Genomic DNA, 21,451 nt, shown 5'->3' on the forward strand with positions numbered 1-21,451 from the left:
AAAAAAATCATTTTCACAAATAAATAAATGCAGATTTTATAGGTGAATTAGTGGGGACGTGTTTGGCATTGGGGTTTGGAAAAGTTGAAAAATATAGCTGCCAAGTATTTAACCACACGTGGCTCTCTGTGGGTTGTGAATGAATGCTCTACAAATGCATGTGCAGGTTGTACCGTACAACACCTCCATTGAGATACGAATTCAAATTTATATTTCAAGTCGAACGAGACAACCATCGGCGGATCCAGGTGGGGTCGGGCGGGTCGGCCGACCCCACCACAGGCCCCGGAGTGCCGCCGGGAAGCTCCTTTCATCAGCCTCCGATCCTACGGCATTCGCTTCTCCGACCCCACCTCACTCAGTGTGAGATGATGAGACTGAACAGAGAAAAAGGAAGAAAATGAGGGAGGATGCCGTAAAACGGAAGCCGATAGTCGAGAAAGAAGAGGAAGTAAATTCAGAAGAGCCTTTTCTCTTTTCTTCGAAGAGAGAGAAATTGAAATGGGTTAGTGGCGCATTGGGCGAAGAGAGAGAACTAAATTTTATCTTCCCTATATTTACTTGTAAACTAAAATTAAATAAATAAAAAGACATCAAGAAAGATGACACGTGACTGCGTAATTTATCTTAGATTAAATTGAATTATCTAATTGTAGAATGGGCATTGAACTTTTCTTTCTTTCTTAATTTGTATTAATTCTCGAAAATCATTTAAATATATATTCAAATCTAAAAAATCAATTAATTTTAATTACGAGTACTAGTATTTATATATCTAAAAATCAACTTATTTATAACAAACACATAATACTTCAATAAATATAATATAAAATAAATATTTCTTAATTTCATCTAATTTTAGTTTATACTCTCTTCGTCCCACAAGAATATGCGCTCTTTCTTTTAGTCTGTCCCATAATAATATGCACTTTCCAGTTTTGAAATTTTTTTCCTAGACTCATTCTCCACTAATTATACTTTAATTACTTTTTCTCTTTATTCTCTTATTTTAATTTTGCATTAAAACTCATGCCGAACTCAAAGTATATATTCTTTTAGGACGGAAGGAGTAATTAAATTTTCAACCATATTATTCATATTAAAATTAGCTTTGAAATTTCAAATTTGGGGATGTTACGAAAAAAATTATACACGTTAGTCCCATTAACACTTTTGGGATGAAATGAGATTTTTAATGCACATTTAGTAAAATAAAAGAGATATAGAAATAAAAAAGTGATTTATATAGTGTTTGTGGAAAATAAGGTCTACCTCAAAAAAGAGAAAAATAGTTAAAAAAAAAATAGAAGTGTCTATTGAGCAGACTCAGGCAAAATAGTCTATTTTTATGCAATAGGGTGAATATTTAGTTTAGAATACCGATACTAGTATGAGTTATAGTATTTAAATTAAAATATATATATGAATAATTATACTATTAAATATTTATTATATGGTTCGACCCCACGATATTTAGTTCCTGGATCCGCCATTGGAGACAACTATCCAAGGATTTACGATTGTTCAATATCAAAAGATAAGGATTGAATTTTTTTACTACGTATTGAATTAAGAATAGACGAGTTTAATTTTACTCAGCTATAATCTTTTAATTATAAATGTAAATATATTATTTGACAATAGACGGTATTTGAATCTCATTCTATCTTACAATGGCGATATTATAATATTTGTAGTGATTAGTAAAATGTGAATTCAAATTCATATTTTAATGGCATATATTTGTGGTTGCAAGCATAAGCATAACATTTGATGTGATCATGATTCAGAATTTGACTCGTCTCACATATTTTGTGGTTACAAGCATAACATTTGACATGACTATGAATTCAGAATTTGACTCGTCTCATGGTGTGAGGATTGTGCATAAAATTATAAAATTCGTCAGTTATAAGATCGACTCTAATGTTACACACCATAAAATAATTAAAAGTAATTTATAGAGGTACTGCATAGTTTTCACTTAATTGTAATGCTAAAATTATGTCTTTATGTGAATGGAATGGTATATACTACATAAAACTATTTAATTTTAATTAATTTATAATACATAGTTCTCACATTAATTATAGGGCGAAATTGATAAGTTGGTGTGAATGGAAATGGTATATTGTATAGACAACTATTTTGAAGAGAAGTTATTGTGTGAAGGGTTTGAGTTGAGATTTTAGTGAGCTAATAAACTAACATATGATAAGCATATTACCAAAAAAAAAACATATGATAAGCAACCTTAATTTATCCCAAAGATAATACTCCCTCCGTCCACGATTAAGAGTCTCATTTCTAGATGGCGCGGGTTTTAAGAAATATTAAGAAAAGTAGGTGGAAGAAAGTTAGTGGAATATGGGTCCCACTTGTATATATTAGTTTTAAATGATATGTGAGTGGAATGAGTTAGTGGAATGTAGGGTCTCTTTACCATTTATGGTAATTATGAACCGGGACTCTTATTCGTGGACGGACCAAAATGGAAAAACGAGACTCTTATTCGTGGACGGAGGAAGTAGTTTGCAAAGTAGAAAAAACAAAGCGAGCTAGCTAGCTACATCTTTATAGCCACAGTCGCTCGACAAATTGCTCGGGACGAGAACAAACATGAAGTATTCTCTTCCTCTCTCGAGGCTCGTTGAGGAAGAGGCAAACCACTGGACAATCAACAGCATCATCCTTTGATAACCTATACTTACTCATCCATTTACCAACTACTACATTCACTAATGCTCGAGCTGCACACAAGCGTGTAGGGGAATCGGCCACCATAGATACCACTTCCTCATTCGACAGGATGTCCCAAACCTGCAAACAATGTACTCATAAAAAATTATGCTACAATGTAATGAGTATGAATAAAGTCTGAATAAAGTCTACGTACACCGGCTGTTGTTAACAGTACAAACGCGTCTTCACCACACTCAACTGTACTGGAACGAATAAACTATTCGCATATCTCATCCCTAGTACAACTCTCGACTCCCCACTATTTCCGATCGTTAGATCTTTACCCTATAAATAAAAAATTAAGGTTGTTGATATATATATATATATATAGAGAGAGATGTGACCAGATATAACTAGTAGTATCTAACAACTAATTTCAATTTTGTATGTTAAAAATATGTTAGTTACCTTTGTCACTAGGGTGACCGAGGTAGTTCCACATACGCATTTCTGATTCGGCTCAAAATTGCATGTGTTTTTCTTAAGAATCTTGACTTCCCATTGCTCACTCAGCTTCAAAGGGAGAAAATCCCGGACACGCTTAGCGACCATATGGCCTTGAGGGCCTTGGCCGTCAAGGAAGGCCGTGTATTCTGTTCTCGAACCAAACTCGTTCAATTCATTCTTACTACTATTTTCTGTGGTTGAACCAAACTTCTGCAATGCAATTCATTATTACAAAGGTGGTGAAAGAAAGAGCAATTAAGCTAAAAGAAAAAAAAAATTAAAATTAAAAAAAAAAAAAAACAATTAAGCTAAAAGGAGTAATGTATGAGCATGAGCATGAGACATGTAACTATTTAAGTAAGTGGTAACCTCCAAAGCAAGCATGGCTTTCTTGCCTTGCTCTGAAAAGAGGGAGGCGACCTCAGTCGGCCGATTCAAGGAGAAGTGACGGTGGCCGTGGTGCAACCCTTTATCCTCATTATTCTTCTGCTCAAACGATGTGATTGTCGAAAACTTCCACTTCTTAGCCACCGTGGGAGAACTGGTCCACCTACTTTCGCACGATAAGCACAATCCCATCCGATCTATAGAGACTCAAAATTCAGCAAATATCCACAAAACTACAATTAACTCATGCTTTTTTCTAAAATGTAAAATTCCTAAGAGTTGTATGTTGTAACACTAAAATCTATGAACTATATATTATGATTGCTTGCAGATAATCAACAACCCATACAAAACAAATACTATGTAACATATTATATGCATATCAATGTTATAATTTAATTTGCAAAAACAAATATATATTTGTGTGTAGAGTAATCGAACCTTTATTGAAGAATTAAAGAAATTAGAATGATTTTGGTGGAGAATCTTGGTTTGGAAGATGCAATTACACTCCACTCATTACATATATACTCAAAAACAAATCAATTCTGATACGAATTTGTTGTAGTGGTTAATTACGAGTGAAATTAGGATCTAAATCACAACTTATATCCATTTTTTGCGATTCGCTAATCTAACAAATTTAATAGGATTAGTAATTTTACATTATAGTATTATGTTTTATGTAAAGAGTTACTAATGACATTTTTGACGATACTAAATATAGATAAGACAATGTATTAAATTAAAAAACTTTTTATATTATATGCCATGAAACAGTATAGATTAATCATTTTTTTGTACTAATAATATAGTTACTTCCTATTGTGAATCATTGTATTATTTAACCATGATTATTTATTATTATAGATGATTAAAAGAAATTGGTCCTCCTCCTAATGAATGTGATCAACTCTATGTCAGTTGGGACATAGAGTTGAGTTGACAATTAAAGGCCCTTAATTCACACTAATATGGCTACAACTTCATTACCCCAAATTATGGTTATTATAAATTTATAATCATTCAAATCGCAAAATCACATTATTCAACATAACAAACTTCATTAAATTATACCACTACAACATAGGAAATAATATTAGCAATAATAGTACGAGGTAATCAAACTCAATGAATAAATTAAAAAAATTTTATAGTCCTATATCGTCGGTCGGTTACTTTTGTGTGAATTATAAAAAAATCATTTTCACGAATCAATAAATTCAAAGCACAGATTTTATAGGTGAATTAGTGGGGACGTGTTTGGCATTGGGGTTTGGAAAAGTTGAAAAACATTTGCCAAGTATTTATCCACACGTGGCGCTCTGTGGGTTGTAATTGAATGCTCTACACGTACAACACCATTGATATACGAATTCAAATTTATACTCCCCTCTATTTTAAAATATAATAGAAAATAAGTTCGAAAAAATTAATGGAATATGAGTCACACTTTTATACTCCTTCCGCTCCATAAAAATATGTACACTTTTTATTTTCGTCCATCTTATAAAAATATGTGTATATAATGTAGGTCTCACTACCCACTAACAATACTCTATTTTTCACATTTCTCTTACTTTACAATAACATTCTTCTTATCTATCTTACTTTATCAATTTTGTCTTAATTCTCGTGACATATTTTTAGGACGGAGGGAGTATTAGCTCCGTCCACAAGAATATGCACTCTTTCTTTTTTAGTCCGTCCCATAAAAATATGCACTTTCCAAATTTAGAATCTTTTTTTCTCTAATGAGGTGAGACTCATTCTCCGCTAACAATATTTTAATTACTTTCTCTCTACATCTCTTTTACTTTACCAATTTTACATTAAAATTCGTGTTCAACTAAAAGTGTATATTTTCTTAGGACGGAGGAGTAATAAAATATGAGTAAGTATAAATTAGGGGAATATGATCCATCAGTAGTAAAAAGTGAAATGTCATGAGTTTTATGGAACGAGCTAAAATAAAAAAAAAAATATAACAAACTTTCTAAAGTGAAGAGAGTACTACGTGTAATATATTATTATTGATATTTTTCAAACACACGATATTGTCTCCTTTATATGAATAAACAACATTATATGATTTATAATTGATAACGTTTTAAGTGATTTTTCTTCTATCATATCGTACAATCCCATTAAAATATGCAAATAAATCCAAATTTTATGATTTAACTGCTTATTCTAAATTGACTCACATATCAAAATTTGACAAATTTATTTGATTTTTATCGCAATTTGCCCCAAAATGAACAACATACTCCTTTCGACGTCACTGCCACAAATTATAACGTCATTTTTTAAAATTTTACAAAAATATATTCAAAAGAGGTTGATGTTTGGTTAGTAGAAAATGAAACATGAGATAACGAAACTTACTAAATATGATCCCTCACCGGGAAGGTGTTCATGAAAAAAAAAATTACTAAATATAAAAGAAAATTAATTTTTGGGATTAGGTTATTAAGTTGGGATATTTCCTACCTTTTCCGTATCTTCCTATTTTCCCATCAGTACTTAACACAAATCGCGCTTAATCGATCTTGGTTAATGTTTATCTTAATTTGGTGAAATTAATTAATTATTGTTTTACTAATACAAATAGTATAATATGATTCCTTGCTCTGCTGTAACTATTTGCCGCAAATTCAAAACCGCAAAAGCTCAGTGACCAGAACTGGAACATCGCCACCTGCTTTCTCTCTCCTCTACATTCTTTTCAAAAAAAAAAAAATTCTGGGTTTATTCACAATCAGTGATATTCGTCGAGGGTGTGAGTCAAAATTTGATCTTGTTCACGTTTATTGAGGGATTTTTCCAATTTCTCGTGATTGAATGCGTATATGAGTAATGAGTCATCGTTGTTTGTCTTTTTGCTATGTGGGAAGGCGGCCTTCTCTTTTTCTGTTCATCGATTTTGTTGAATTTTTTCAGATCTTGTGATCACTCAGATACATGCATACATGTGTTGTGATTTGTATGGTGAAGTCTTTGCTCTTATCACTGCGGTTTGAATGCCGAATTGGCTCTTCACTTGCGTCCAAAATTAGTTTGGGGATTCATATTTTGAGGTTTTGTTATTTATTTATGTATTGTTTATTCGTTTGTCTGAATTGGGAATTCAAGAATGCCCTGCTTGGTTGATTGGCTGTGAAAAATTGAAGGTTTTTTGAGTGAGTTGAAGTTGGGATTTTGATTGTGAAAAGGGGGATCTTGAGAGATTTGTTTTCAGTTTTTGTGTTTGATTCCAGAATGCATGTTACTTTCATCTTATTTTGTTTTTATGTTTCTGATAATATTTTGCAGTTCTTGTGTTGTATCACTGTCATTAGCTGCTGGAAATTGCCTGATTTAGATAGGTTTACGCAGTTTTTGTTTTCGATTTGTTGGTTGAATTGTCCCTATTTATGATTGTTCATCTCTTTGAATTAGTTTCTGTTCCTACTTTTTTTGTATCAAAACAAGCTCTTTGATCAACACTGAGTATCCATTGTTTGAATTTTGATGCAGGAAATTCGAGGATACGGGTGGATTGTTTGGTGTTGATGTGAATATTTGAATGTACAAAGAATTACTTTATAGTACAAATTAAAGAAAGGATTTTTCAATGTTGAGTTTCAATAGGATCAGAGCTCAGCCGAGGGGCAATCGATCTATGTCTTTAGGAGGTGGATTTCTCTATCTTTGAAGCTTTGTTGTTTGTCTTCGGCTGTGATCTTATCCCTTCGTTTTATGCAGGCATGGAATATGCGGATCCGAAGAAGAAGAACAATTTTTGTGGTAAAATCTTGATGGTTTCCACTCTTACAGCATTCTGCATTCTTATGCTCAGACATTCCCCAAATTTCAACACCCCGACCCAAGTAATATCATTAGATTTTCAGTCCGTCATTGCTTCATTTGCTTGTTTACGAGTCTCGTAGGATTGAATGAGCAAACTTTTTGTGAATCATACAGTTCTCTAGTCATGAACCTGGTGTGACTCATGTATTGGTAACGGGAGGTGCTGGATTCATCGGTTCACATGCTGCGTTACGGCTTCTTAAGGATTTTTATCGTGTGACTATAGTGGTATCTATCTGATGACTGATACTCATGGTATTTTGTAATTCTACGTTGCCTTGATTAGTTTCTAGAATCGACCTGATGTGTGTTTTCAATTGATAGGATAATCTCTCGCGGGGAAACCTTGGTGCCATTCGTGTCCTGCAACAGTTATTCCCTGAGCCGGGGAGGCTTCAGTTTATTTATGCCGATCTTGGGGATGCTAAATCGGTATCCTCGCTGTTCTATTCATTTTCTGATTCTTTGAATGAGTTCATAAAGTTGTTTACCTTTGTTTTTTCTTTTGTTAACACAGGTCCGGAAAATTTTCTCCGAGAATGCATTTGATGCAGTGATGCATTTTGCCGCTGTAGCATATGTCGGAGAGAGTACTCTCGATCCACTCAAGTGAGTCTTTTGATGTAGCTACTCATCGTGTGTTTTGTTCGATTATATGATGTATTAGTGCTCTTTTCGATTAAGAACAACGAAATGTAGCAATGTGTTAGTGAAATTCTTTCCCTAACTGTGTGTGCAAAGCAGGTATTATCACAATATTACATCGAACACTCTCGTTGTATTAGAAGCGATGGCGGCTCACAGAGTGAAGACATTAATTTATTCGAGCACATGTGCAACGTACGGGGAACCTGACAAGATGCCGATTACAGAAGAAACCCCACAGGTGACGAGGGCTTATGAAGTTTACACTCCGAGCCTAGTGCTTTTGCTTTGATAGGCGAGATCTGTCGACTAATTTTCTTCGGTATTTTGCAGGTTCCCATAAATCCATATGGAAAAGCCAAGAAAATGGCAGAGGATATCATTCTTGATTTTCATAAGAATTCTGAGATGGCTGTCATGATTCTTAGGTATAGTGTTTTATTATCTCGATTTTCGATGAAATCCTGCAGCTTAGTCGAACGAGCTACTGAAACTTCGTTAATCTATCAGATACTTCAATGTGATTGGTTCTGATCCTGAGGGAAGGCTCGGTGAAGCTCCCCGGCCAGAACTACGTGAACATGGACGGATATCTGGCGCTTGCTTCGACGCTGCTCGCGGAATCATCCCAGGTCTCAAGGTCCGTGTGCTGCTGCTGCTCGACTTAGCCTAATCGAAACTTCTCCTTAATAAAAATCGAATCTTTCAAGTGCAGGTTCGTGGAACAGATTACAAGACTTCCGATGGCACCTGCATCCGTGACTACATTGACGTGACCGATCTCGTGGACGCTCACGTCAAAGCCCTCGAGAAAGCCAAACCCGGGCACGTAGGCATCTACAACGTTGGTACGGGAAAAGGTAAAAATAAAAGTAAAACCCCGTTTTAACGTTCAAACAGCGTGGGACTGACACTGACATGGTTCCACCACGTCTCAGGAAGTTCAGTGAACGAGTTTGTGGCAGCGTGCAAGAAGGCGACGGGGGTGCCTATAAAGGTCGACTTCCTTCCCCGGAGGCCTGGGGACTACGCAGAGGTGTACAGCGACCCGTCGAAGATCAGGAACGAGCTGAACTGGACAGCAAGGCACACCAACCTCGAAGAGAGCTTGCAGGTCGCGTGGAGATGGCAGAAGGCGCACCAGAACGGGTACGGGTCGATGTCTGCGTAAATAGAGCTCGTATTTCGTAACGGAGGACTAACATGAACGAACCCCCGACCGGACCGGATCGGAGCCTCAATTTTGGGTAGTGTTGGTAGTGTTATAGGGAGGAGAGGAGTTGAGGAGAGGGGTGTGATGTATTCTTTTTACATCTCTATTGAGATACGTTTGTTTGATAGTAGAATGGTAGGGATCGATTCTATAATGATTTATGCGTTTGAATAATAGTTTATGAGAGGCATAGCTTATTCTTATTCATATATATTTCTCAATTATTGTAGCAATTCTTGAGTTGAAAAATCCTCACTTTTACTTTTAAGTCTATGCTGTTTGAAGTATTATTGTTATTTCATTTTTTAATGAAAAAAGCCTTAAAAAGAGAAAAAATGGAGATGCGGGGTATCGATCCCCGTACCTCTCGCATGCTAAGCGAGCGTTCTACCATGTGAGCTACGTCCCCTACACGTTTATGTTTTACCAAATAAAATATAAATTTGAAAACTCTGTTGATGCAATAGCATAGGGCTCTGAATGGAGATATTGCACCCAACTTTCCTCAAGGGCCAACTGCGTCCTATATTCTCCAGAATCTCAGGGTGAGCATTCGGATTACATATACGATTTTTGCCCGATCCTATCCGAAAATCCAAAATTTTTTGAGAAATGAATTCGATTTTATCTCAAATTGTCCAAAAATCCAAAATCCGAGCGATGAATTCTGATTCAATCCAAATTGCATAAAAATATAAAAATTCGAAAATCCAATACCAAAATCCAAAAAATCACATACAAATAAAATTGGAATTGTTCAACACAATGGTTCTATATATTGGTTAGGTTTGTAATTAAAAATCACTACTATATTTTTATTATTTATATAATAAATATATTTCGGATGTCGGATTACTACGGATTTTAAATTATTCGATCTGATTCAAAAAATATGATCCAAGACAAAATTCCAAAAAATCTTAACTGAACTTTAAATTTTAGTTTGGTTCGAATCAGATTTTCGAATTTGAAATATTTTGGTCACCCCTGATCTTGTCCATGTATATGATCAGTGATTTCAAATCTAGAGACAACTTTACGTAAGATAGAGTTTGATTGTTTGTAATAATTCATCATTGTTTGAGAATTCAAGTTCATAACAAGACTTTGCTAACAGATATAGATTCTACAATTGTACTAAGCCGTATGCAACTCTTGAGGCTCAAATATATCAGTCTTGATATCCAATATAGTGTGTACTCTCAGCTGAACATCAAATAGTGTCATTCAACAGAATACAACATCCACACAAATGTGTCTTTGCAAGTCGTTACACCAAAAATATACTTTCATTGACAGACGAGAAGCAATCACGTTGCAGCTACTCCACTGCTTCACCCGACAGTTTGGACTGCTCTGTCAAATGCTTCCTCCGCTGCAGATGCACGTACGACGAGAGTATGTTCCGGGTGAGAAAGTTTCAATTGGCTGCAAATACACAATTATCAGAAATTCCACCATCAGAAGATCTACATAACGAGGCTTTCCCTCTCTCATAAAGGTCGTACGAACTAAATTCAGTAAACAAGCACATTTCGGCAATAGGGGAAAACAAAATCGTTACAAGCCAAGGAAGAGAAAAATGGATATAGAATAGTTTCACGGAAATTCGATGTACCCAGACTATAAAGCAGCTTGCATTCAGTTAAGGAACCCTTATGAAAGTTATAAAACAGATTACGGTATGAATCCTACCTGAGGTAGCGCGATGATGGTTTACCGAGGTGAAGACTACAAACAACCAGATTGGCAAGGGTCTCTGGATCCTTAGCATCCTGTGCAAACCAGAAATTTACATGTTAGTATGCTAAATAGGGAAGCAATTATAGCATTATACTCGAATTTAGCACACAAAAGGAGAGGAAAAGTAAGTATGAAGCAAAAGGAGCTCAAACAGGTCTGGTATGAAGGCAATGCTAGTGGGAAAGCAGCTGTGGATGATTTGGCAGCCAATGGGCGTAGATAAAACTAAAATTGTTCGAAGCTTCAGCATTATCATACAAGAGAAAAGTATTGCGGACATTAGAAAAAAAGAAATGACTAGCAAATGAAACTCACTCTGTTAAGGGCCTCAAGCAGAAGGGTCTCTGCCTCGTCAAATTCCCCCTTGTGCATGCAGCAAACAGCCTTGCCATTCAGGACCAAGCTAGTCATTTGGTACCTCTCTGAGAAATCTTGGAAAATAAGATATGCCTCCTGGATCTTTGAACCACCCTGTTTCAGGTAGCAATATGTGAGTCTCCAGACCCACGATTTGGATATTACTGTATATATCTCGTGAAACAACCCTTACCACAGCCAAGTTGAGCCATGCGTTAGCAAGTTGAGTTAGTGCGTGGTCTTCATCTACTGCTTGCATGACTCTCAATTGTTTCTCGGCATAATCTGAACGGTGCATCTTAAGAAAAATTTGGACATTTAAAGCGTGCCTGCAGAAGCATAATATCATTAAGATTAAAGTAGATGTGTGCACTTTACTACACACACACACACAAAAAGTATGGGAAAACCAGCTTAGTAAAATATGACAGATCAATCAAGTTGCTATCAACACATGGACAAAAAGTGCCATGGAGTCAATTAATGGGATTATCAACAGGAAATGTCTATAGTACTTAGCACAAACTAAGGGGACTTACAACTCCATTGTTCCACCAGCATTTGTATGCTTCAAAGCTTCATTATAGTCCTGTTCATGCATGAATATGGTCCCGGCAATGAGACGTAAGATGGGGTTGCTTCCAACTGCAGGATCCGCCAACCACTCGTGGAGACTTGAAATTACTGTTTCCTACACAAGTAATGAACAGGAATTAGTTTGGACAAGCATTTGGCATAGACAATCATGAAAAGAAATTACAAATACTCCAGCATTGTTCGCAAACGAATTTTTGGCACAAATTTGCTTGCCATCAATCCAATTAACCCCACAGTAAAATTCCTTCAGGTACAAACAACCCTAACTAATACCTTCATTTAAGTTGGGAGAAATGCAGATCCACAACAAGAAACAATATTTTCTCCCTCATGAAACTTAGACACGACCCAACTAATTGAAAAATACCGGTAAAATTACAAACACAATGACACATCGATTGCAATCGAAGGAACAAAATTAAACACTTTGTTCTTAGAGATGCAGATATAAGGAGCCAATTCACATTGTTCTTAGGGCTGGAGATACATGAAGCAAAAAAACTCACCTTGTTGTTAGGGCTGGAGAGATATAGAGCCAATAATTTCACCGCCTGAAGCGGCGTCGCCGCAGATGAATCAATCTCACTTATCACGAGCTACACATCACAAATCAAGCGCAGAAACAGAAATCAATAATCATTCTCAATACAATACAATCACCAACAACAAATTAGAATCCGATCAATTCCTAATTCCAGCTCAACAATTGCTGAAAATTCAAAGCAGATCTCCAACGCGAATGCGCAATCCAACCGTACCTGATAGCTGCCGAGAGCAATGTAAGAGCGGTAGACGAGGCAGTCCCTCTCAACGGCGTCGTCGGGCGAGAGATTAGGGATTTCGCTGCTGTTGATTGCGCCCTGGTACGCCCCCACGTAAAAATTGTTCCTCAATCCGAACAACGGATCGGGTCCTACAACCGCCGCCATTTCTGATTCGCTGAAGCTTAAATCTGGGGTGATGAAGATCGGATCTTGGGAAGGAAGCGAATTTCGAGAGCGATCGAATGAAACGCGCAAGATCAGATGCGAATGATTTTACACAGTTGAGAGGAAAGAGAAGCGGGTGTTTGTTGTCAACGTTTTTAGATGAAGTCGCTATTTCTTAGTATGATCTGAATTATAGTGGGCTCAAATTTGGGGCGGCGCGTATTCCATGAAAAGGCCCTAATGTTTCTGGTTTCGTGGCCCATTTGTTATGATGAAATAGGCCTGATAATTTTTTACGCCACGAAGCACAAAATTAATTAACTTTTGGCAAGTCTTTTGGTTTCGTATCCTTATCAGAATGACCTGCTAGGAACTTGATATTTAAGGTTGGATCCGAGTAATCCTTTAAAAAAATATATTACTGTAATTGTTTTTATTCTTTTGAAAAAAAACTATACGTTAGTTTTATTCTTCAAGTTCATGAAATCAGGTATAAATCGTGTAAATCAAGTTTTTATTATGTAAATTATGCTTTAAATCATATTTAATCGTGCAATATGAAGTCGTAATTGTGTAAACCATGTGAATCGGGTTCAAGTCGTTATCTTATTTTTATAATGTTGTTTCAATCCATATTAGTACTATATTGTATTGTGTGCGGGTTTGAATGTAGCAGGTCGGGTTCGTTGTATGGGTTGAGAATTTTCTTAATAGGTTGGGTTCGGATTAGACCTTTGGGTTAGATTGTTATCAGATTAATCCGATAACGGCCTAACCCATACAATTTACCACCCTTAAGTGCAAACATATACATGGAGATGTTCAAATCAAAACCCTTCTTTGTCGCAAGAAAGTGATACCTCAAATCGTGAAAATCTGCAATGGATTCTTCTTTTTGATGGATGACGAAGAACTATGAAATCATTACACAACGCAAAGTTAAAAGGATAATAGTCATATAAATCACAATTTTTGGTTGATTTTGAGTTATTCTTATAATTATTAAAATTATAACATAAAATTTATTATTTTTAAAATTTTTGCACTTGTATCACTATGGTCAAAAATGAAATTGAGGTGGCAAAAAAACCATGCAGTTTTTGATAAATTAGTGTTGTTTTATCTAACACTGAAAACTAAATGATCATGTTGTCAAAATAACATCATTTTGTTGTCCCATATATTTGATTTTATCGGATTAGTTTTGATTTTGATCATTGTATATAATTGTAAAAAAATTAAAACTAATGAATTTATATTTCCTTTAAGTTACGAGATTAGCATAAGTGAATAAAAATTTATAAATAAATAACAATTATTTCGAATTAAAATCCAAAAAAAGAAACAATGTTTATATAGATAATAGGCTAAGGCCACAAACCCTCATAAATTAGCCCATTCACAAATTGGCCACTAACTACTAATTATATGCAAAATATGAAATAAAACATATGACGTTAGTCCAAAACCAACACAAAAGAAAAAGGGAGCAAGAAAATTATGACTATAAAGAAGCGAATAGAAGCGAAATTGATCATTGTAATAATCGGATTTTCTTTTTTAATCTTGCAACTTTACAAAATCAGCATCTCTCGTAAAATTTGGCTTTTTATACTTTAGATAAATTTCGAAATAATTAATAATCAATATGGGCCTTTTATAGTGGGGAGGCATGGAAGGATGGAATCATTATAATCCACTTACTTTTTGAACAATGATAATATTCATTACTCCAAATGCATGATTTTATTTGTTACCTACTATAATACATGATTAGTTAATGGGTTTTATTTCTTTAATTAAGAGGATCAATAAAGATTTTTCATATAGTCACATGCTGATTCGATTATTCGAATCCTGACCTATTAGTTAAAGAAAAAACATCTTATCTATTACGATGTGCTTAATCGTTCACAATTAATGAGTTATTTGTCTTTAAACACAATTAACCGGTTATTTGTCTCTAAATATGTCAAGTACTAATAGAGTACTTTTTTTTTTAGATCAAGAATTCGTTCATTGATTTAATTATTTTGAATTATACACGTGTTGCGGTATTGTTGAATACCTCCAAAAGTGTAGAATTATTGCTATTATTATTGTTACTTACGTGCATATACAATGGTATCCTACTCATCCATTATAACTTATAGACCTTCTTTTTTTTTCTTTTTTTTTTCTTCTTTCTGATATTCGTATTATATCTTTCCCAATTCGATTGCTTTGTTCGTTTGTTTATTTTTTAATTCTACATGCGTTATTAATTTTATTAGAATGTTAATCACGTAAATGTCTCCTGTTTATCTTATAAATATATGAGTAGTACACCAAAGGGTGTGTTAAAGTGACAACACTCTTAAAATGACAATGTGACACCACGCTAGACTGTAATATTATATATGCTAGACTGCAATATTATAAACGCTAGACTGCAATCTATAGATTGCAGTCTAGCGTATTGGATATTGCAGTCGGGAAAAGTTGCAGTCTAGTGTATTGGATATTGCAGTCCGTGAAAATTTACCTTTGAGCAATTTTTATGATTGCCACATGGCATCTTATTATTCGTCCACATGTACAAATGATTTGCTAGAAATGGTGGTATGGTGTTACTTTAAGAGGTGTTGTCATTTTAACACAATCCGTACACCAAATTATTATTTAATAGATAAAATAACTTTTTATTCGCAAAATCAAAAGAAGAGGAACACATGGAAGTGTCATAAATAAAAATAATTCAATTTTTCCATTATTTATGACAAATTCCCTTTGGCCACAAGTAGTAGTTAGGAGAGTTGGATAGGTTGTAATTAACATCCAATGTTTAATGTACCAATTTATGTTAGATAATAATCAACTATATTAGATAAAAATCATGATCGAGCTAAGTTTTTGGATTTTTAATTTTTTTCATATTAATATTATTAATTCAGACGTCAAAGTAACAAAAGTCAATACTCGTAGCAATACAAATTTAAGTACTGTATTTCTTATTTATCTAGCTCGACAACTTATATGTTAAAATTTGTTTGTATATACAATTATGAAGTGAGACATTTATCCGAAGACAAATCTTTACAATTGTAACATTTTATTCGAGAATGGAGAGTAGTCAATTTTTAGTCCCAGAAATTCACATAGATAGAGACGTGTATATATACACATGTATGTATATACAATGTGTCACGGGTCTACACAAATAAAGAGGGAGAACATGTATCACAAGTCACAAGATCCACTTTATACTAAAGTTTCAATCTTTATACCAACAAAAAATAAATTCGAACGTTGGAATTGCCAATGGCCTACCACAATCCAAAAAGGCCAAACTCATCATTTACTTCCTCCACAATTCTTCATGTGATTTAACAACATATCCAACCAATAAATTACAACTACAAGATTTCACCTATTAAGATAGATTGCATTTATGAATAAATGGCATTCATTCATTCAATACATTCTTGATTGAAACTACAAAAATTACATTTAGTCCAAAATTTGAAAAAAAGGAAAATAGTTTTAAAAAACCCACAAAATTTAATCAAATTTTGGTCAATACCATAGCTTTAAAAATGACCGATTAAATCATAATTTTGACAATTTTTTAAATTGTCCTATGAAGTTAAATTTGGGGAGAATTGAGCATATGACGTGGATGTAATACATCAATATTTCAAAATTTCAAAAAGCATGCTCAGTTCCGGCATCCACGTCATTTTCAATTCTTTCCAAAAATTCAACTTCATGGGACAATTCATAAAATTATCAAAAATATGATTTAATTGACTATTTTTTAAAGTAGCAGATATAACCAAAAATTGACCAAACTCTGTAGATTGTTTTGGCTATTTGCCCTTCAAAATATTACAAATATACTATACATATAGCATATTTGTTCACTTAATACTTTAAAGTCAATATTCTTACTAATTTAAGCTGTTGTGTCTTTAAGATAAGAATTTAGGAAAAAAATAATTCTTTCGAAATGATAGGGAAATAATGAAGTAAATATAAAACACCAAACCACAAACAGTTGGAAAAGAAACGAATAACGGCAAAAGAAAAAGATCCAATTTTTATTTCCGTTGATAATTTTGTTTAGTTATAAACAAAACGTTCATCTGCACATTCCCCAAGAAAAGGTTGCCGATTCACTCCTGTCCTTTTCTTGCTTGAATACATATGACCCTCAAATTCTATATTCACATCAAAGAATTGCATTTTTGTCAAAGAAGATAAGCAAGTAGTACAAAATGCTTACATTAGTTTTTTTTTTATTTATGCACAGACAGACTGACAGAGGTCCATAGACACAAGTGCTTATCATATGTGCTTGTCTACTATAATTACAAGTATTATTTTAGTAATAAATGTGGAGAGTTTATTGATTTAGTTTCTTTCTTCTGGATTTGCTCTCTTTACAGGTGAGTGGAGTTAGTGGGAAGAGTTTTTTTTTTTTTCATTTCTTCATAAAAAGGAAGAGGGTTGTCAGTTTGTACATCTTGGAACAAGGGGTGTACCTCTGCATTTCAAGAAAGTGGTAAAGATTGAATCTTGGGGAGATGGGAGGTTGTACTTCTTGAAGAAAGCGTAGTACCTTCTCATTCTTTGTGATTTTGGGTGTTTGTTGAGAAAGGGAAGCTTTTTTTTGCAATGCAAATGGAGGGAAGGTGGGGGGTTGGGTTTTGGGGTGTAATGGTGTGTTTGGGTGTGTTTGTGGGGTGCAGTTTTGCTCAGGGTGATGAAGGTAATGTGACTGCTGTGTATATTGTCACTCTCAAACAAGCCCCAGCTTCTCATTACTATGATGAGCTTAGAGTTGTGAAAGGGCATCATGTTAGAGGCAATGGGTCTGAGGGAATGAGTAGATTTGATAAAGCAAGGTACAATTTTTATTCAATTGGTTGTTTTCATGTGAATTGTTTTCAAGATTGGATTTTTTTTCCTGTTTCATCCTCTAAAAGTTCAGCATTTGATGTTCTGTTTCTTGTTTTGGTTTTTCTTGAATCAAATTTTGGTGTTTTTTAGTGTGGGAGTTTGACTTTTGGAGATTTTATTGTACTTGAAATACATATGATTCTGTTATTTAGGGAAAGGATTAGGTTATTCATGTGTATAAAAGTTATTGAATTAGCCTATTTCTAAGAAAATGAGGTTATGCATTTGGTTTTGAATGTGGAATTGTGATTTACAATATGGATTTCCTCTTTATTGATTGTGTTCTTGATGATGAAATCATGGTAGTTAATGTGTTTGCACTGTGGTGAAATTAGGAATACAGCAAAGACGAATAGACGCCACAAGCCGTACATAGACCGCGTGCACGATTCTCTGTTAAAACGGGCCTTAAAGGGCGAAACGTATCTCAAGCTCTACAGCTACCGTTACTTGATCAACGGATTTGCTGTGCTAGTCACTGAACAGCAGGTTCGTCTTCATGATCCCGACTTTTGTCACTGTCTTGTTGCCTAAGTGTGTGTCTTATGCTCACTGGTAATGTTTTTGAAGGCTTACAAGCTGTCAATCAGGAGGGAGGTGTCGAATGTGGTATTGGATTTCTCGGTCAGGACTGCGACTACTCATACACCCCAGTTTTTAGGTCTTCCCGATGGAGCGTGGGCGCAAGAAGGTGGATTTGATACAGCGGGAGAAGGGATCGTTATTGGATTCATCGACACTGGGATTGATCCCACACACCCTAGCTTCTCTGATGACACGCCCGAGAAGCCATACCCTGTCCCACAGCATTTCTCCGGGATCTGTGAGGTCACACGCGACTTCCCATCTGGATCCTGCAACAGAAAGCTCGTTGGGGCTCGACATTTTGCTGCCTCCGCGATCACTAGAGGGATTTTCAACGCCACACAGGACTATGCTTCACCATTCGATGGCGATGGCCATGGGACGTAAGCATCCTCTCTATTACATAGCTGTATCCATTTTATTCGCACGTATCGTTATACGCAAATTATTGCAGGCACACAGCTGCTATTGCAGCAGGAAACCATGGAATTCCAGTTGTAGTAGCTGGACATACCTTTGGAAATGCCAGTGGAATGGCTCCTCGTTCGCAGTAAGAATCTTGCTTCGACTTTTTACTCGTTGTTCGTATGCTGCGTTATGCATTGACCTGATTCTGATATGTTATAACAGTGTTGCCGTTTATAAGGCCTTGTACAAAAGCTTCGGGGGCTTCGCTGCTGATGTGGTTGCTGCCATAGATCAAGTAAGAATCTCAAATAAATGTAGCCATTCTTCATAAAAACCGACTCTTGGTTTGATATCGTATTCAATTTCTGTTTTTGTGCGTTTGCGTTCGTAGGCTGCACAGGACGGAGTGGACATAATAAGCTTGTCGATAACTCCAAACAGGCGGCCTCCCGGCATTGCCACTTTCTTTAATCCCATCGACATGGCTTTGCTGTCGGCTGTCAAGGCCGGGATTTTCGTCGTGCAGGCAGCAGGAAACACGGGGCCGTCTCCCAAGAGCATCTCCTCCTTTAGCCCTTGGATCTTCAGCGTTGGCGCTGCAACTCATGACCGGAGCTATAGTAACTCTATAGTCCTCGGCAACAACATCACAATCCCGGGAGTTGGACTTGCTCGTAAGCCTCAAATATTCGAATTGTTGATCGACTACTAATCATTGATCAAGTCTAAAAGATTCTGTTTGTATCTGCTTTTCTCCAGCTGGAACGGAAGGAGACACAATGTACACGTTGGTTTCGGCCATCCACGCCTTGAACACGACAACAGCAACCGCGAACGACTTGTATGTTAGCGAATGCCAAGATGCCGGGAACTTCAACCAGAGTGTTGTTGAAGGGAATCTTCTGATCTGCAGCTACTCCATCCGGTTCGTTCTCGGCCTCTCCACCATCAAACAAGCTCTAGAAACCGCGGATAGCCTCAATGCAGCTGGCGTCGTGTTCTACATGGATCCATACGTCATCGGCTTCCAGCTCAACCCGATCCCAATGAAGATCCCCGGCATTATAATCCCATCACCCGACGATTCAAAAGTGAGTGTGCTTACTTACGACTTCCTAGTACGGAAATGTTCGTTCCATAACACGCATACGTTACATATTATCGCAGATCTTGCTACATTATTACAATTCTTCGTTGGAGAGAGATGATAGTTTGAAGAAAATTGTTAAGTTTGGAGGACTAGCAAGTGTTTCTGGTGGAAATAAAGCAAATTTCAGCCACAATGCTCCTAAGGTTATGTATTATTCGGCTAGAGGGCCGGATCCGGAAGACAATTTTCTTGATGACGCCGACGTGCTAAAACCAAACGTCGTTGCTCCCGGGAACTTCATATGGTCCGCTTGGAGCTCGGGTGGCATGGACTCGGTCGAGTTTCTAGGTACATTAAAAATTGTTCAATAGTGGTTTTGGTGTATCCCGTGACTCGAACCTGTGACCTATTAAGTTGTGTTTCGTCGTTGAACTCTCACCATTTTCTTGACTTGTGAAGGTGAAAGCTTTGCAATGATGTCTGGAACAAGCATGGCAGCTCCTCACATTGCTGGACTTGCAGCCTTGATCAAGCAAAGGTTCCCCACTTTCTCGCCGTCCGCGATCGGATCCGCCCTCTCGACAACGGCTTCCCTCAACGACAACAACGGCGGGCCGATCATGGCGCAGCGCGCCTACACCAACCCCGACGTGAACCAGTCCCCGGCCACTCCCTTCGACATGGGGAGCGGATTCGTCAATGCCACCAGAGCGTTGGATCCCGGCCTCATTCTCGACTCCGGTAACGCCCCTCGTCTGCCCTACATCCGTTAAATTACTAAACTACCCTTGTAAACTATAACAAACGTCGGCATCACGCAGGCTACAGCGATTACGTGTCGTTCCTGTGCGGCATCAACGGCTCGTCCCCGGTGGTCCTGAACTACACGGGAGCGAGCTGCGGGGTTCCGACCCTGAATGCCACCGACCTCAACCTGCCCTCGATCACTGTCTCGAAGCTGTACCAGTCCATCACTGTGCAGCGGGTCGTGACCAATGTGGCCGGCAACGAGACGTACAGCGTCGGGTGGAGCGCGCCTTACGGGGCCTCGGTGAAGGTGACGCCGACGCACTTCTCGATCGGCGGAGGAGAGAAGCAGGTGTTGAGTGTGTTGATTAATGCTACCATGAACAGCTCAGTGGCTAGCTTTGGGAGGATAGGGTTGTTTGGGAATCAAGGCCATGTGGTTAATATTCCTCTTTCTGTTATTCTCAAGATTTCATACAATAATACTGCTGGCTGATTTTTTTTTCCACTATGGGTAATGATATTCCATGTAATTTTCAAAACATTTTGATTTTTTGATTGGTTACTATGTAAATTCTTTGAGGTGCATAAATAGTTGAATGTTGTTCGTTTGGGTATAGGCTATGCTACTTAATCTTAGGATAATGTCATCTAGAATTAATCATAACACATTAAGTCTTCACCATCTCCCTATGAAAAAATTAATCTGGAGTCAATTCAATCCCAAGACAAGTTAATCTTGAGAAAACGAACAACCAAGAATGTGGA

General features: G+C 36.5%; 4 protein-coding genes across 4 annotated transcripts; 2 read left to right on the plus strand and 2 right to left on the minus strand.

The window, feature by feature from the left end:
- Nucleotides 1-2,596: 2,596 nt before the first annotated feature.
- Nucleotides 2,597-3,768, minus strand: LOC125212861 (putative protein phosphatase 2C 33). The gene is made up of 4 exons (XM_048113142.2): nt 3,559-3,768; nt 3,151-3,399; nt 2,897-3,027; nt 2,597-2,820 (listed from the first exon to the last, which is right to left on the minus strand). The coding sequence occupies exons 1-3, from the start codon at nt 3,766-3,768 to the stop codon at nt 2,908-2,910; spliced, it is 579 nt and encodes a 192-aa protein (XP_047969099.1). The 3' UTR covers nt 2,597-2,820; nt 2,897-2,907.
- A 2,432-nt stretch (nt 3,769-6,200) lies between these two features.
- Nucleotides 6,201-9,554, plus strand: LOC125204092 (UDP-arabinose 4-epimerase 1-like). Its single transcript, XM_048102648.2, has 11 exons — nt 6,201-6,358; nt 7,096-7,253; nt 7,324-7,448; nt 7,543-7,656; nt 7,753-7,860; nt 7,946-8,037; nt 8,173-8,314; nt 8,407-8,501; nt 8,584-8,713; nt 8,789-8,933; nt 9,012-9,554. The coding sequence occupies exons 2-11, from the start codon at nt 7,193-7,195 to the stop codon at nt 9,242-9,244; spliced, it is 1,245 nt and encodes a 414-aa protein (XP_047958605.1). The 5' UTR covers nt 6,201-6,358; nt 7,096-7,192; the 3' UTR covers nt 9,245-9,554.
- Nucleotides 9,555-10,441: 887 nt separating this feature from the next.
- Nucleotides 10,442-13,042, minus strand: LOC125194061 (coatomer subunit epsilon-1-like). Its single transcript, XM_048092095.2, has 7 exons — nt 12,742-13,042; nt 12,490-12,579; nt 11,926-12,077; nt 11,580-11,715; nt 11,345-11,500; nt 10,982-11,061; nt 10,442-10,714 (listed from the first exon to the last, which is right to left on the minus strand). The coding sequence occupies exons 1-7, from the start codon at nt 12,910-12,912 to the stop codon at nt 10,621-10,623; spliced, it is 879 nt and encodes a 292-aa protein (XP_047948052.1). The 5' UTR covers nt 12,913-13,042; the 3' UTR covers nt 10,442-10,620.
- Nucleotides 13,043-17,117: 4,075 nt separating this feature from the next.
- Nucleotides 17,118-21,300, plus strand: LOC125200669 (subtilisin-like protease SBT2.2). Its single transcript, XM_048098384.2, has 10 exons — nt 17,118-17,798; nt 18,189-18,342; nt 18,424-18,821; nt 18,893-18,988; nt 19,069-19,141; nt 19,238-19,520; nt 19,606-19,937; nt 20,014-20,284; nt 20,396-20,677; nt 20,758-21,300. Exons 1-10 carry the CDS (start codon nt 17,569-17,571, stop codon nt 21,177-21,179), a joined length of 2,541 nt encoding a protein of 846 aa, XP_047954341.1. The 5' UTR covers nt 17,118-17,568; the 3' UTR covers nt 21,180-21,300.
- Nucleotides 21,301-21,451: the final 151 nt, after the last annotated feature.

Source organism: Salvia hispanica, chromosome 2, assembly GCF_029641045.1.
Source record: "Salvia hispanica isolate PSC_SH4W2 chromosome 2, Shi_PSC_v1, whole genome shotgun sequence".
Lineage (NCBI taxonomy): Eukaryota > Viridiplantae > Streptophyta > Magnoliopsida > Lamiales > Lamiaceae > Salvia > Salvia hispanica.

Bases quoted from the DNA above. Each gene is read 5' to 3' on its own strand.
- LOC125212861 (XM_048113142.2), bottom strand. From the start codon at position 3,768: ATGGGATTGTGCTTATCGTGCGAAAGTAGGTGGACCAGTTCTCCCACG. The intron at 3,400-3,558 runs GTTACCACTTAC...ATTGCATTGCAG, and splicing joins AAGCCATGCTTGCTTTGGAG to AAGTTTGGTTCAACCACAGA. The intron at 3,028-3,150 runs GTAACTAACATA...TTTTATTTATAG, and splicing joins CGGTCACCCTAGTGACAAAG to GGTAAAGATCTAACGATCGG.
- LOC125204092 (XM_048102648.2), top strand. From the start codon at position 7,193: ATGTTGAGTTTCAATAGGATCAGAGCTCAGCCGAGGGGCAATCGATCT. The intron at 7,861-7,945 runs GTATCCTCGCTG...TTGTTAACACAG, and splicing joins ATCTTGGGGATGCTAAATCG to GTCCGGAAAATTTTCTCCGA. The intron at 8,315-8,406 runs GTGACGAGGGCT...GGTATTTTGCAG, and splicing joins TTACAGAAGAAACCCCACAG to GTTCCCATAAATCCATATGG.
- LOC125194061 (XM_048092095.2), bottom strand. From the start codon at position 12,912: ATGGCGGCGGTTGTAGGACCCGATCCGTTGTTCGGATTGAGGAACAAT. The intron at 12,580-12,741 runs GTACGGTTGGAT...TGTGATGTGTAG, and splicing joins TTGCTCTCGGCAGCTATCAG to CTCGTGATAAGTGAGATTGA. The intron at 11,501-11,579 runs GTAAGGGTTGTT...TACCTGAAACAG, and splicing joins CATGGCTCAACTTGGCTGTG to GGTGGTTCAAAGATCCAGGA.
- LOC125200669 (XM_048098384.2), top strand. From the start codon at position 17,569: ATGCAAATGGAGGGAAGGTGGGGGGTTGGGTTTTGGGGTGTAATGGTG. The intron at 17,799-18,188 runs GTACAATTTTTA...TGGTGAAATTAG, and splicing joins AGTAGATTTGATAAAGCAAG to GAATACAGCAAAGACGAATA. The intron at 19,142-19,237 runs GTAAGAATCTCA...TTGCGTTCGTAG, and splicing joins TGGTTGCTGCCATAGATCAA to GCTGCACAGGACGGAGTGGA.